The 17,131-nt window shown below is 37.0% G+C and overlaps 1 protein-coding gene and 1 long non-coding RNA gene across 2 annotated transcripts in view; one reads left to right on the top strand and one right to left on the bottom strand.

The window, feature by feature from the left end:
* Positions 1–165: 165 nt before the first annotated feature.
* On the bottom strand, positions 166–15,593 carry LOC113624964 (uncharacterized). Its single transcript, XR_003434522.1, has 3 exons — positions 15,415–15,593; positions 3,219–3,309; positions 166–379 (listed from the first exon to the last, which is right to left on the bottom strand). It is a non-coding gene; the product is annotated as an uncharacterized LOC113624964 (long non-coding RNA).
* A 129-nt stretch (positions 15,594–15,722) lies between these two features.
* The window catches only part of CUNH11orf58 (chromosome unknown C11orf58 homolog), a 28,935-nt gene continuing 27,526 nt past the window's right edge, over positions 15,723–17,131 (top strand). Inside the window, exon 1 of the mRNA XM_027115293.1 lies at positions 15,723–15,956. Coding sequence (XP_026971094.1) covers positions 15,894–15,956 — 63 coding nt within the window. The 5' untranslated portion in view covers positions 15,723–15,893. The remainder of the gene's footprint in view (positions 15,957–17,131) is intronic.

Here is a 17,131-nt window from a genome sequence, read left to right as displayed (position 1 = left end):
ACTCTTCGTTGCAGTGCGCGGGTTTCTCATTGCAGTGGCTTCTCTTGTTGCGGAGCACTGGCTCTACGCACGTGGGCTTCAGTAGTTGCAGTGCACAGGCTCAGTAGTTGTGGCGCATGGGCTTAGTTGCTCCACAGCATGTGGGATCTTCCCGGACCAGGGCTCCAACCCATGTCCCCTGCATTGGCAGGTGAATTCTTAACCACTGTGCCACCAGGGAAGTGCCTGTGTCTCTTAATTTTCATTAGGTCTTTTTAGTCCACCAAATGTCTCTCTTGCTGCTGCTCATTAGTATGCAAATTACTTCAGAATATACTGGACTCCTATAGGTTCATGGTTCTGATTTAAAAGTTGTCATTTAAACTCTGGCAAAACAGTCCTGTTGAAAAAGTTTCAAAAAATAAATTTCAGTGGTAGAGTTCAGAGCTCTTTCTTATTCACTTTAGAAACTCAAAATCCTATATCTCAAACATAAACTAACAACCCACTATTAGTATACATTATAGTGGAATATAGCCAAAAGCATGAGTTAATAATATCAAGTTTGTACAGCACTGAGCACTCTCCCATTCTATCATGGAAAGCCCCTAACCTGTGCTGTCCAATATAGTAGCCAATAGCAATCTGTGGCTTATTGGGCTACTGGAAATGTGACTACCCCTAACTGAGATGTGCTGTAGTATAAAGTACACACTGAGGACTTCCCTGGCGGTGCACTGCTTAAGAATCTACCTGCCAAGGCAGGGGACACGGGTTCAAGCCCTGGTCAGGGAAGATCCCACATGCCGCAGAGCAACTAAGCCCATGTGCCACAGCTACTGAGCCTGTGCTCTAGAGCCTGCGAGCCACAACTGCTGAGCCCACATGCCACAACTATTGAAGCCCATGCGCCTAGAGCCTGTGCTCCGCAACAACAGAAGCCACTGCAATGAGAAGCCCGCGCACCACAACGAAGAGTAGCCCCTGTTCACCACAACTATAGAAAGCTGGCACTCATCAACAAAGGCCCAACGCAGCCAAAAATTAATTAATTAATTAATTAAAAAAATGAAGTACACACTGGAGTTTTGAAGACTTAGTATAAATAAATAATGTTAACTATCTCAATACTTTTTATATTGATTGCATGTTGAAAGAGTAATATTTTGGATATATTGATTTTCATAAAATACATTATTAACGTTGTTTCTTTTTACTTTTTTTAGTGTGACTACTAAAAATTTTAAATTACATACATGACTCATATTTGTGACTACTTTTTATTTCTATAGTACAACACTGGCCCAACTGTAATAAACAGAGTTCTACTGTAACCTAAACTGTTTATCTCTCCTCCTCTTACAAAAAACTAAATTCTCCTTATGGTGATCATGATCATGATCATGGTAACACCTTAAATTTTACCACGTACTTTCAAATACAACATTGTATAAAAGAAGCTAGATATAAAATTATACATACTGTATGGTTCTATTTAAATAAAACTCAAAAACAGGGAAAATTAATTTATGTTCTTAAAAGTCAAGACAGCTATCTTTGGGAAGGAAGAAAAGGTAGTAACTGGGAGGGAAGACTTAAGGGGCACTTAAAATGTTTTATTTATTTTTTCTTTTTTAAGTTAACCATTTTATTTATTTATTTATTTTTGCTGTGTTGGGTCTTTGTTGCTGCATGTGGGCTTTCTCTAGTTGTGGTGAGCAGGGGCTACTCTTCATTGCTGTGCGTGGGCTTCTCACTGTGGTGGCTTCTCTTGCGGAGCACGGGCTCTAGGCATGCAGGCTTCAGTAGTTGTGGCACATGGGCTCAGTAGTTGTAGCACACGGGCTCAGTAGTTGAGGCTCACGGGATTTAGAACACAGGCTCCATAGTTGTGGCACACAGGCTTAGCTGCTCTGTGGCATATTGGATCTTCCTGGGCCAGGGATCGAACCTATGTCCCCTGCATTGGCAGGCAGATTCTTAACCACTGCACCACCAGGGAAGTCCCAAAGTGTTTTATTTCTTGACCTGGGCAGTGATCACATAGATATGTTTACTTTGTGACAACTGAATTATATACTTAGAATTTGTACACTTTTCTGTATATCTATAGTATTTCTATTAAAAAAATTCAAAAAATAAAATTCTGTGGTCACACTAAAATTTCATTTTATATTACTAGTTAAATTAAGACATCATCTGAAATTTAGGAATCTTTTTTTTTAATTGAGATTTGCTTTTTAAAGAGGATTTTATCCTTAACAATACTTCCACAGTTTTTAAATTCACAGAATTACAGAGTTTTGCAGATGGAAGAAAAATAAACTAGTTTGGCTCTAAGAGAGTTTAGGTGACATGGCCGTGATTAAATTGATAGCAGTGATAGGACTAAAATTTAGAACTTCCATATTACATGGAAAGACTTTAAAAGTTTTTAAGTAGAGTTAGACTCCATTAGAGAGACTTGGAGTCCCTCTATAATCTTGATGGTTTATAATGCTAAAAGGACAAAAACTACAAGTCGGTCATTCATTCTTCCATTTCTGTTGTAATAAAATAATGAATAAATCATAAAACAAGGAAGGAACATCATACTCCCCCTTCTGGTGAGGAACTTTATAAGAATTAGCAATCCATGTCCTTTGAACATTTTTTTAAACTTACTCTTTATGAAAACATACAGAACATTTGTGTTCAACCAAATACTGTATTAAAAACAGAGTCGTGCCAATGCACATTGCCTCTTTCTCTTTCACTTTTGTAACTTGTGCATAAACCAGTTTAGTAGCAACAAAATCAAAGTGCTGATTCCTGCTGGAAATGCAGCTACATTTGAGCTACGAGCAATTCACAAGATTCAAGGCTATAACCACTTATTCTCTTTGTTTCCTTCAGACTTTGAAGCAATTCTTCCTCTTTGTTCTTTCTTTTCTTTCTTTCTTTCTTTCTTTCTTTCTCTTTCTTTCTATCTTAAGAAGAAGCCATTCTTCTGGCTCAGAAATTTAAAATAAGCTATGGTAACATCCTTTATGTCTGGTCTTTTCCTGTTTAATCTCTCTCTTTTTTTTTTTAACTATTTTGTTTTGGGGGAGGGGAAGGAAGGAGAGTTCTAAGAAAAGCTTTCATAACAGGTTCAAAAGTATAAAAGCCATTTCAAGCTCCAGACATTTGTAGCCTTTATTTCTATAGTCCTTGAAAGGGCTTTTTAAATGTTAACAGCTAGGATAGGACTGCTTTACCATACTGATTTTCCAGGCTTCATTTCCTTTGTAGTCTTGGGTTCTTCCCCACCCTTAAAATCCCCCAATAACCTCCATGCCAGCTTCTTTTCTAAAATAAAACAAAAACAATTAAAAAAAAAAAAAGATTTCATTCATCATGGTAATGTGTATAGGCAGACTTCTGAGATCCCATACAGAGTGACCATCTCTCGAATACAGAGTATTAAAATATTTTTGCTTTAATTTCTTTTGTATTTGGTGCTTTCATGTGCCTACTTAACATCCTTTCATTTTTAACATAATGACATGTCACCTGCAAAGTTATTACAACTAAAATTGCTGACAAGAAGCTTTGTTAGCTCCCTCTCCTTAGAAATGCTGAAATACAATCTTCAAAAACTAAGTGTCAAAAAGGTGCTCATTTACATCCTCTTAAGTTTAAAAAAAAAGGCTTAAATCATTTAAATCAATAAATGATACAATCTTATCCTATTTTAGAAAAAAATTAAATAAACACAAAATATAAATCTGAAACACTGAATTCCAAGGTCATAACAGTTATTATTTCTGGGTGGTGAGCTCATAAATGTTTTTAATTTTCTTCTTGCTTATGAATATATTTTAATTTATCTTAAGTGTACATGCATTGTTTGTAATAAGGGAAAATGCTGCTCATAGTTTAAAAAATAAGAGCTGTTTTAATACTTCCAGCACATCATATGAGTACTTCTTAAAAATTCATATACATATATGCTTACATTTAGCTATTTGCATGTGTATTTTATTAGTTAAAAATTCTAAAGTATAATTTCCAAAATGGTAAACTCATGACTCTCATATAAATACAAACAACAAGGACAGCAATCATGAGTTAAAATGTTAAGTGCCAGGGATTTTATTTAACATATTAACGAGGAAACCAGTAAGAAGTGAAAATCAATTCATAATAGAATCTGACTTACAGAGATTTATATTCTCTACTGGAAAAAAATGCTTTTGCATTGCCAAGAATAGGAATCAATTACATTGCTATGGGCAGAAAACATTTGCATTGTTTTCAGTTTTCTACAATTTAACTTTTATCCCTGCAGAGCTGTAAAACAGCCTAGTCAATCAAACATGACAAAAAGTACACACTCATATAGAATCAGATAAACCCTCTAGGGCCCCTAAACATTCAGCATTCCCTTGAAAAGAAACCCAGTGATTTTGTTTTGCCCATTTCCAAGTCTTTGACAAATTTTTCTGATACATTTTACTAATTAGTAAACTGAATTAAAACTATCACAATTAAAATTTTAATTTATTTAATTCTCTTTCTTATGCATCCCCTAGAAATGTTTAGTAAAAGTGTGCTGAATTTAATTTGTATATGGTCAAGGTATATCACAAAATATTTGAGGTAGTACAAGCTTTAGAAACTTCACCCCAGTCTAAATGATAAAACATTAATAAATTATAAAATATCATGAAATACTGATATACAAAATAGGAAAAACTGTATAAAGAAATGATGAGTAATTCAATATAAAATCATAGTCCCAAACACAAATGTCCATAGAGAAACATGCTGTCAAATAAAGCATGATCAACTCTGTTTTTCCATCAGTAACTTTTCTAAAGTTGAGAAAATTTTAAGGGAGAAAATCTTAAAACTGAGAAAATTCCATCTGCTGAACTAAATTCCCCTTCTCAACTAAAGAATGATTTTCATCATCTGAGTATTACAATGGAACAACTAAATCCAAATCACAGAAGCATAGTTTGACTAAGAAACTGAAACCCAAGTGACACTCCAAGGTCATATAACTACTTAGATATTCAACAATACTTGCTGTTATAAAAATTATAACTCATAGTAGTCCTACCTTACATTAAACATAAAATATCATAAAAACATAAACACAAAAATATTTTAATAATTACTGGACACGGTAATGAATGAAGTGATTAACTACTAGACACAAGCACATTGAAGGAATCCTTGATTTTTTAGATTATTGTCTTGAAAGAGATCAATTATTTCTTGGAATTGAGCATCACAAATTTGTAGGAAATTGATTATTTGCAAGTTTTCATTCAATAAATATCCTGTATGCCATGTGTGAACTAACTCTACATGTAGCAGCATAACATAGTGATTAAGAACATAAACATTACAGCCAGAGCAAGCCATCAGCTCTACTGTTTTTAGATACGTGATCTTGAGCACATTATTAACCTTTATATGCCTCCATTTCCTTGGCAAGTTACTTAATCTGTATATGCCTCAATTTGCTCACCTGTAAAATGAGATATTAACATATATAAAACACTTAAGGAAGAAACTGGGCACAAAGGAAGCATTACCAACATGTTTGTCAAATCACTGGTTCGAAACATGTGGTCCTCAGACCAGCAGCAGTATCCAGAAACTTGTTACAAAATCTTCTGACACATCACAGTCCTAACTGATTAAGAAACTCAGGTAGGGCCCAACAATATAAGCTTTCACAAAAAATCTTCCAGGTGATTCCAATGCGCACTGAAGTTTCAGAGCCATTGGTGTAAATTAATAAGATTTTATCTCTTTCTCTCTGAACTTTAATACATGTCATTAGTATACATAGCCATTGGTATACTTGGTGTTTTGCACACCTCATTTTTTACCACAAAACATCTCAAAGATTTGGTTTCAAAACTGAAGGTAACTTCACATCTACTAGGATAGCTATAATTTAAAAAACCAGATAATAACAAGTATTGCCCAGGCTGTGGAGAAACTGGACCCTTCAAACATTGCTGGTGAGAATGTAAAATGGCGCAGTCACTTTGGAAAACAATCTGACAGTTCTTCAAAAAGATAACCACTGAGTAACCTCATGACAGCAATTCCACTCCTAGACATACACCTATGAGAACTGAAAACATTTTCACACAAAAACTTGTACATAAATGTTCATAACAGCATTATTCATAATAGCCAAATAGTGGAAACAACCCAAATGCACATGAAGTGATGAATAAACAAAATGTGGTATATGACACAATGGAATCCTATTCAGCTATAAAAAGGAATAAAGTACTGATACATGCCACAATATGAATGAACCCTGAAAACGTTATGCTAAGTCAAACTTAATCCCAAGAGACCACATATTGTATGATTCCATTTATATGAAATGGCTAGAATAGGTAAATATATAGATTCAGAAAGTAGATTAGTGGCTGCCTAGGGCTTGGGGAAGTGGAAGGAAAAATTGCTGATGGATACATGGTTTCTTTAGAAGATGATAAAATTGATTTTGGTGATAATTGCACAACTCTGTGACTATATTACAAAAATATTTAATTGTGTACTTTAAATAGGTGAATTATGTGGTATGTGAATTATATCTCAATAAACCTGTTATTTAAAAGCCTAAAACTATGCCAAACTATTATTGATGGAAAATATTTGTAAAATAAAAACTGATGCAATAACAAAAATCTGTACCTAAATCCTAAATTATATTATCCTGAAAGTGAGGGAGGGAAGAAAAGGGCAAAAGGAAAAGTGTTAAATTCTTCACACATTTGACAGGGGAGTCAGGAGACACTGAGATATTGTTTTAATCTTGATTAGAGTAAAAACTAAAGTATAACCATTAATAATATTGAAAACAAAATGTATACCCTCCAAATTAATAGAAAAAAGAAACTAAAAGGATTTACATTTAGATGTTAACTAGTTACCTCACAACTATGGCACTATGAGTGATTTTTATTTCCTCTTCATTTTCCACATTTTCTACAAAGGGTTGTTTTATCTTCATGTAAGTCTGCTTACCTTTGTGACTCTGACTTTTTTAAAATCTAATTTTATTTACTTATGTATTCACTTATGGTTAATTTTTAATATGCTAATAGATTCAGGTAATTTAAAATTCAAAAGATACAAAAAGGATGGTGAAAAGTCTTGCTGCTACCAGTGCACTCAGCCCCCAGCCACCACCACAAGCATGGAGTCTACAAATATTAGCAGTTACTTCTTGGGTATCTTTGTTGACATATTTGATGCATATATATTAATTCTTTTCTGTCTTTTTAATACAAATGCAGTATAACGTATACACTGTTTTTTATCTTCCTTTTTTCATTCAACAATGTATCTTAGAGATTGTCCCATATCAGTACCTGCAGAGCTTCCTCTTTCTTTTTAATGGCTACATGGTAGTTCACTGTACGGATTACCATACTTTATTGAGCCTCATATTCACATACTACTTTTATAATTGGCAAGAACAGCAAAGTGATTTTGGAGAAAAAACTATCTATCTTTTAATCTCAGGCTCTTCTTCCTCATTCTACTTTTTTTTTTTTTTCTTTTCCAAGTAACTGTCTTCTACATGTTCACTGGGTGAATGCAATCACTCTACTAGTTTGCCCATCATATCTAGATGGGTGATTTCCACATTTATGGCTCTCTCCTAACTTTGAAGCCCATATTTCTAACCGTCTACTAGACAACTTCACTTGGTATTCCACTAATACTTGAAATTTAACATGTCTAAAATTAAAAACTTCTTACCACATAAACCTACTCCTCTCTCACCACATTCATTCATATATTAATACAATAAAATTTTATTGAATCATGGTTTATACACAAGACATGATGCTAATCTTAGATCCTATCCAAAAGAATCTTACAGCCTAGAATAGCCAGCAAGACATATATCTTTGTTCATACCTCTGTGATAGCACATATATTTTTGTTGTAAATAATGATGACAGACTAACCAAGATAAATAAAAGGTAGTAGTAGAAAATAATATTGGAATGGATGTTGAGGTCAGAATATAGACCCTTAATTATAGGCTTAATTATATCAACTTAAATCTGTATAAAATGGAAAGCTCCAGAAGTTTTTGAGCAGGAGAGTGTCTACATTCCATTTTCAGATGATGGATCCCGCCATGATGTGTAAAATGGATTTAACTGGGGAACTATTCAAGGATGGGAGAAGGATATAATAAATCTATTAAACAGATGATTTGAACCTGAACAGACAGAGTGGAAGACTGAAACTCAAGGCTTTGATCAGGCTGGCTTTGATCAGGCTACAGAGTTTTGTCTCGGAATATGATACTTTTGTGCTTATCAGGTTTCAGTCACACAAGACACTAACCATTTCCAAATACATGCCCCACCCTGCCTCCACTGTTTTCCAAGGCCTAGCTCAAAAACTTTTGGGGAATAATTTCCCCTTTTCCCTCAGCTAAAATGAACTGCTGTAACTTACTGGTGCCATTTAATCATTCTTCCCCCACCAAACTGTAAACTCCTTGAGGTAAGGGATTACTTATTATTTATTCTGGTTTTCCAGAAATTTAGCACACTGCCTGACACATACTAAGTACCTATATAAATGTTGAGTTATACTGGCACAGTGGAAAGTACATGGGTTTTTGGAGTTTGACAGACTTAAGGACTCAATCCCAGCTGAACCACTCGCTCGGTAACTCTATGATTATGGGCAAGTATTTAACATTTCTTAAGCTTCATTATCTATAAAATAAAGATTCTTGCAAATTGTTGTGAAGCTTTGATATCAGTTATTTAAAAAGCACCTAGCAAAGTATATAGCACATAGTGGAATTCAATATATAATAGTTATAATAATGGCTTCAGGAATTTTTTTATAGTCTCAAGTAAAACAGCAGATTTTTTTTGTACAGAGCTTTTATTTCTTCTTTAGGTTTGTTAACTATGCTCAGTTATGACTCCCCTTAGTTGAGGGATATCAATGTATGCACTCAACAAATATTTATGAATGCCTACTACATGCTAAGCATTGAGTATATAAAACTGAGGAAGGCATGGTCTCTATACTCAGGAAAATTATTTTAAAATCCTATTAGTAACAGGGTCTCCTTTCCTTGTCTTTACTACCCAAGAAAGAAGGACACTGCAGAGTTTCTGGGCCTTATACGAGATATAACTCTGTTACACTGTATAATTTCATATTTCCTATATTAATTTAAAAAATATTAACTACCCTGTGGCAGGCATTGTCCTAGAAGATACAGAAACAAAAAAAATGAAGATGGAACAGTTCCAATCCTGAAGAAGGTATTTTAGAGTATCTTCTTGTTTTTAAAAACAAGGAAGAATGCACCCAACATAGGACCACCTCAATACATAAGGCAAATACTAACAGCCATAAAAGGGGAAATCGACAGTAACACATTCATAGTAGGGGACTTTAACACCCCACTTTCACCAATGGAGAGATCATCCAAAATGAAAATAAATAAGGGAACACAAGCTTTAAATGATACACTAAACAAGATGGACTTAATTGATATTTATAAGACATTCCATCCAAAAACAACAGAATACACATTTTTCTCAAGTGCTCATGGAACATTCTCCAGGATAGATCATATCTTGGGTCACAAATCAAGCCTTGGTAAATTTAAGAAAATTGAAATTGTATCAAGTATCTTTTCCGACCACAATGCTATGAGACTAGATATCACTTACAGGAAAAGATCTGTAAAAAATACAAACACATGGAGGCTAAACAATACACTACTTAATAACGAAGTGATCACTTAAGAAATCAAGAGGAAATAAAAAAATACCTAGAAACAAATGTCAATGGAGACACGACGACCCAAAACCTATGGGATGCAGCAAAAGCAGTTCTAAGAGGTAAGTTTATAGCAAAACAATCCCACCTTAAGAAACAGGAAACATCTCGAATAAACAACCTAACCTTGCACCTAAAGCAATTAGAGAAAGACGAACAAAAAAGCCCCAAAGTTAGCAAAGGAAAGAAATCATAAAGATCATATCAGAAATAAATGAAAAAGAAATGAAGGAAACAATAGCAAAGATCAATACAACTAAAAGCTGGTTCTTTGAGAAGATAAACAAAATTGATAAACCATTAGCAAGGCTCATCAAGAAAAAAAGGGAGAAAACTCAAATCAATAGAATTAGAAATGAAAAAGGAGAAGTAACAACTGACACTGTAGATATAAAAAAGATCATGAGAGATTACTACAAGCAACTATATGCCAATAAAATGGACAATCTGGAAGAAATGGACAAATTCTTAGAAATGCACAACCTGCCAAGACTGAATCAGGAAGAAATAGAAAATATGAACAGACCAATCACAAGCACTGAAATTGAAACTGTGATTAAAAATCTTCCAACAAACAAAAGCCCAGGACCAGATGGCTTCACAGGTGAATTCTATCAAACGTTTAGAGAAAAGCTAATACATATCCTTCTCAAACTCTTCTAAAATATAGCAGAGGGAGGAACACTCCCAAACTCATTCTACGAGGCCACCATCACCCTGAGACCAAAACCAGACAAAGATGTCACAAAGAAAGAAAACTACAGGCCAATATCACTGATGAACAGAGATGCAAAAATCCTCAACAAAATACTAACAAACAGAATCCAACAGCACATTAAAAGGATCATACGCCATGATCAAGTGTGGTTTATTCCAGAAATGCAAGGATTCTTCAATATACGCAAATCAATCAATGTGATACACCATATTAACAAACTGAAGGAGAAAAACCGTATGATCATCTGAATAGATGCAGAGTAAGCTTTTGACAAAATTCAACACCCATTTATAATAAAAACCCTGCAGAAAGTAGGCATAGAGGGAACTTTCCTCAACATAATAAAGGCCATATATGACAAACCCACAGCCAACATTGTCCTCAATGGTGAAAAACTGAAACCATTTCCACTAAGATCAGGAACAAGACAAGGTTGCCCACTCTCACCACTATTATTCAACGTAGTTTTGGAAGTTTTAGCCACAGCAATCAGAGAAGAAAAAGAAATAAAAGGAATTCAAATCGGAAAAGAAGAAGTAAAGCTGTCACTGTTTGCAGATGACATGATACTATACATAGAGAATCCTAAAGATGCTACCAGAAAACTACTAGAGCTAATCAATGAATTTGGTAAAGTAGCAGGATAAAAAATTAATGCACAGAAATCTCTGGCATTCCTATACACTAATGATGAAAAATCTGAACGTGAAATCAAGAAATCACTCCCATTTACCATTGAAACAAAAAGAATAAAATATCTAGGAATAAACTTACCTAAGGAGACAAAAGACCTGTATGCAGAAAATTATAAGACACTGATGAAAGAAATTAAAGATGATACAAATAGATGGAGAGATATACCATGTTCTTGGATTGAAAGAATCAACATTGTGAAAATGACACTACTACCCAAAGCAATCTATAGATTGAATGTAATCCCTATCAAACTACCACTGGCATTTTTCACAGAACTAGAACAAAAAATTTCACAATTTGTATAAGGGCTTCCCTGGTGGCGCAGTGGTTGAGAGTCCACCTGCCGATGCAGGGGACACAGGTTCGTGCCCCGGTCAGGGAGGATTGTACATGCCACAGAGCGGCTGGGCCCGTGAGCCATGGCCACTGAGCCTGCGCGTCCAGAGCCTTTGCTCTGCAATGGGAGAGGCCACAACAGTGCGAGGCCCGCGTACCGCAAAAAACAAAAAAACAAACAAACAAACAAAAATTTCACAATTTGTATGGAAACACAAAAGACCCCGAATAGCCAAAGCAATCTTGAGAACGAAAAATCGAGCTGGAGGAATCAGGCTCCCTGACTTCAGACTATACTACAAAGCTACAATAATCGAGACAGTATGGTACTGGCACAAAAACAGAAATACAGATCAAAGAACAGGATAGAAAGCCCAGATATAAACCCACGCACATATGGTCACCTTATCTTTGATAAAGGAGGCAAGAATATACAGTGGAGAAAAGACAGCCTCTTCAATAAGTGGTGCTGGGAAAACTGGACAGGTACATGTAAAAGTATGAGATTAGAACACTCCCTAACACCACACACAAAAATAAGCTCAAAATGGATTAAAGACCTAAATGTAAGGCCAGAAACTATCAAACTCTTAGAGGAAAACATAGGCAGAACACTCTATGACATAAATCACAGCAAGATCCTTTTTGACCCACCTCCTAGAGAAATGGAAATAAAAATAAACAAATGGGACCTAATGAAACTTCAAAGCTTTTGCACAGCAAAGGAAACCATAAACAAGACCAAAAGACAACCCTCAGAATGGGAGAAAATATTTGCAAATGAAGCAACTGACAAAGGGTTAATCTCCAAAATTTACAAGCAGCTCATGCAGCTCAATATCAAAAAAACCCAGCAACCCGGGCTTCCCTGGTGGCACAGTGGTTGAGAGTCTGCCTGCCGATGCAGGGGATGTGGGTTCGTGCCCTGGTCCAGGAGGATCCCACATGTCACGGAGCGGCTGGGCCCGTGAGCCATGGCCACTAAGCCTGCGCATCCGGAGCCTGTGCTCCGCAACGGGAGAGGCCACAACAGTGAGAGGCCCGTGTACCGCAAAAAAAACAAACAAAAAACCCCAAACAACTGAATCCAAAAATGGGCAGAAGACCTAAACAGACATTTCTCCAAAGAAGATATACAGACTGCCAACAAACACATGAAAGAATGCTCAACATCATTAATCATTAGAGAAATGCAAATCAAAACTACAATGAGATATCATCTCACACCGGTCAGAATGGCCATCATCAAAAAATCTAGAAACAATAAATGCTGGAGAGGGTGTGGAGAAAAGGGAACCCTCTTGCTCTGTTTGTCGGAATGTAAATTGATATAGCCACTATGGAGAACAGTATAGAGGTTCCTTAAAAAACTACAAATAGAACTACCACACGACCCAGCAATCCCACTACTGGGCATATACCCTGAGAAAACCATAATTCAAAAAGAGTCATGTACCAAAATGTTCATTGCAGCTCTATTTAGAATAGCCAGGAGATGGAAGCAACCTAAGTGTTCATCATCGGATGAATAGATAAAGAAGATGTGGCACATATATACAATGGAATATTACTCAGCCATAAAAAGAAACGAAATTGAGTTATTTGTATTGAGGTGGATGGACCTAGGGTCTGTCATACAGAGTGAAGTAAGTCAGGAAGAGAAAAACAAATGCCGTATGCTAATACATATATATGGAATCTAAGAAAAAAAAAAAGGTCATGAAGAACCTAGGGGTAAGACAGGAATGGAGACGCAGACCTACTAGAGAATGGACTTGAGGATGTGGGGAGGGCGAAGGGTAGGCTGTGACAAAGTGAGAGCGTGGCATGGACATATATACACTACCAAACGTAGAATAGCTAGCTAGTGGGAAGCAGCCACATAGCACAGGGAGATCAGCTCAGCGGTGCTTTGTGATCACCTAGAGGGGTGGGATAGGGAGGGTGGGAGGGAGGGAGATCCAAGAGGGAAGAGATATGGGAACATGTGTATATGTATAACTGATTCACTTTGTTATAAAGCAGAAACTAACACACCATTGTAAAGTAATTATACTCCAATAAAGATGTTAAAAAAAATACAAGGAAAAAGAGTATTACCGAGTTTTTCTGCCACATATGCAGTTCTATTACATTGCATAATTTCATCCTTAACTATAGCCTTCTGTATATGAAACTGAATAAAATCTGATGAAACGATCCAGACTTTATTATCTCCTACGTTACTTCTTGGATTTTAATCTTGTTTTATGATAACTTGAAAATTTAGCCATCCAAGTGCCAATAATTCTGGTGAAGAAATAAAAGTTCACTAGCTCATTAAACTTTTCTGGACTTTCATCAATTAGTAAAGTTTGAACTATTTACTAACTACTAACCTTATTGATGGCCCTTTTTTATTTCAGAATTCTTTCAGAAGTCTACATTACCTATTCAGCCATCCTATTTGTTTATTGATAACAAAAGTAAGGATTCTAAATTATATATATTATAGTCTGTCAAACCCTTTGAGTATGAACTGTAGTCCATCCTAGAAAATTCTGTAACTTAACTGTATTTCATTGTAGTTATGATAATAGAAACTTGGTAGAATCATGGAGTTAGGCAAAGCACTATAAATAATTTAATTAATAGTAAAGAGCAAGCAACCACTTCCCCAAAATACCTTTTCTCCTCATGGGTTTACTCTTCTCCTCCTTAAGGTTTATTCTTACCACAGAACTAATTGATAAAGATACCCTTGCTTGGTTATAAAATATGACCCTACCTTAGATTTTTAAAAATATTACCCTAATTAGAATTGTTATTCCTTTGCTTCCAAAATAAAAGAGCAAAATTTGAATACATGACTGCATAAGTTAAAGAACTGTCTTCCACTAGTCACAGTTCTATAAAAGATTCAGTGATCATCTGAAATCTAGGAAAGTAATACTATTTCTGCACAGGCAGGCAAACTAGTGTAACTGCTGAGATCATAAGCTAATAGTTAAGCAGTTTCACAGGCTGCTCTCAGTACCAAAATGCACTCTTCATCTGTATTGTCTGTACAGACTGTACTTACTTGTTTTAGAACAAAATTAAAATTCTGAACAAGGTCAGAAAGCTTCAGAATAAGTAAGGAAAAAGGAGGTTCAGATTCAGGCCTAGTTAAAACTTCAGATACCTTGACACTCCATGAATTAAACTCCAGTATCCTAGTAATACCTATAGATTCAGTGCGTTCTTTCTGACAGTGGTTGGTGGGGAGAGGGGAGATGGGGGAAGGGCTGCTTAATGGGTATTGACAGTTCCTTTTGGGGTGATGAAAATGTCTTGGAACTAGGAAGAGGTGACGGTTGCACAGCACTGTTTATGTACTAAGTGCTACTTAACTGTACACTTTAAAATGGTTAATTTTGTATAATGTTAATTTCACCTCAATTTTTTTTTAAGTAAATATTTCTTAAAAAGAAAAGAAAAAGATACAAGGCTTTTTCGCAGAGATGGACTTCACTTTGAAAAGGCCCCCAAAGTACAAAGCCTACATACCAGCCGCGAGGTTGAAGAGGGTCACTCCCACTTCACATAAAGCCGCATGGAAAGCTTACAGGATTCCCTCATATGAACCTTGGTTACAATAATGGCCAATTAAGTGGCATTTACCACCAATATGAACTCATTTCAGTGAGAATGAGAAAGCGGGAAAATGTTTGGCGGGAGTTTTTTAAAAGCTGCCCCACCGATTTAGAAATCACCTACGAGCAATAGAGAACACCACGGGGGAAACGGTAGGAGCCATATTTTTTTCTGAACGGTTTTTGTCTTGCGGTGACTGTACTCGTGAGGATTCAATAAGCCTCAAACATTACCTTTAAACCTAGGTGCTTAACTATAACGAATGCATTTGTCAATGGGGCAGCGTCTCACAGGAAAATGCGAAAAGCCAGCCTAAGTCTCTTTCTGTAGCGACGAAGCTTGAGCACAAGGATCACCGCCATATCCACTCGACGAAAAGCTCCCTCCACCAGCCGAGGAAGACGCAGCTTCGGCGGGCACTCCCGCCACACAGCGCGAGCTGCGCCGCTGGGCTTCCTGGGATTTGTAGTTTTAGTCAACCCTCCGTCCCCTTTGTTCAGGCGGTATGTGGTGAACCAGAAAACTACAACTCCCAGAGCGCTCCGGGGTGGAGAGCGCACGCGGCGGTGACGACAGTGGCGGAGAAGACCCGGAGAGGCTCTGCGTTGTGGAGTGGCGCTCTTTGGGCTGGTGACGGACTGCAGGCTGCTGGCGCCGCGGCTGAGGAGAACGGCGAGTGGGTTCGGCATTTCCCGTTGGGGTCTCCGCAACGATGAGTGCTGCCAGAGAGTCCCATCCGCACGGGGTGAAGCGATCAGCCTCCCCAGACGACGATGTAAATAACAATGGCGGAGTGGTGGAGGGTTGAGGCCTACTAAAGGCTGGGGTAGGCCGGGAAGGGTGGATGAAGACGGAGGAAGCGTCTGAGGTGACCTGAAGGGGGAGGGCCGAGGGGAAGGACCCAGAAGAATGGGAAATATCCCTTTTGCTTAATTTGAGTTGGAATGTTTGAAGAGGTCCGCATGCTAAGAGCCGGAGGCCTGCGTAGGAAGGGGAATCGAGGAAGGAAATCCTGAATGGTTGAGAAGTGAAAGAGCTTAGTCAAGGGACCATGTTTGCCTGTTCGTGGGCTGATGAAGCTTCTTTATGGGGCCTTTCTATTCAGTAGAAACGGCAAGATCCTCCCTGTTTTAGGCTTAAAATGCTACTGTGATAAAGTCAAGATGTTCATGCAAATTTGGACAGATTTTTCTGGCCGGGATTATTTTTGCAATGTACTGTTAAGAGTTAAACTTAACTGTACTATTAAGAGTAAACCAATAAAATATTGAACGGAAAAATGGTACCAGGGGAATAATTTGGTTCTGGTGCACCGTGCTGAGGCCTAATACGTTGAGACGTAGAAGCCCGTTTCGATGTCAAGTACCTCTTTTCCCTCTCCTCCCTCCCCCTACAGTTGCCAGTTTAAATTGCAAAGCATTCATTCCTTAAAGTAAACCATTAAATATTTACTGCTGTGCCAGGTGTTGGGAATTCAAAGATGAATAACTGTGGTGTTTATCCTAGGCCTTTTGTGTGTTTGTACTAGCCCCTAGCGCGGTGTCATGGATGCTGCAGTAACCAGTAAACGTAAAACTGGGTCCTTCATACAATGGATAAATGCCATGGAAACGTTGATGGGGAAACTGGGGGTGGGGGGGCCGATGGAGAGGTCATAGTTAAGAGTGAAGAAGGGAGGACATTAGTTTTCTTTAGGTTGTTTAAAGTGCTGTCAATTTCTGAATGTGTAGAGTTTATTTTCTATAGTGCAGTTGAGTTCCTTTCATAATATTTTACTTTGCGAACTATAGAAAGCTCACTGAACACTGTTAGTGCATCAGTTGTAGCAAATGAGATGATGTTAAGACTCATCCCTCTTTGGGTAAGTGGTGGGGTTAGGTCCAGAATAGTAAGGCTCTTTACTGAAATTGATTTTAGCTGTGCAGAAAGATTAGTAATCAGTAAAGATTT

Source organism: Aethalodelphis obliquidens, unplaced genomic scaffold (assembly GCF_003676395.1).
Source record: "Aethalodelphis obliquidens isolate GAN/ISIS:26980383/991018 unplaced genomic scaffold, ASM367639v1 scaffold14, whole genome shotgun sequence".
Taxonomy (NCBI): Eukaryota; Metazoa; Chordata; class Mammalia; order Artiodactyla; family Delphinidae; genus Aethalodelphis; species Aethalodelphis obliquidens.
Note: the sequence above shows the minus strand (reverse complement) of the source record. Positions and strands in the feature narration are given on the sequence as shown.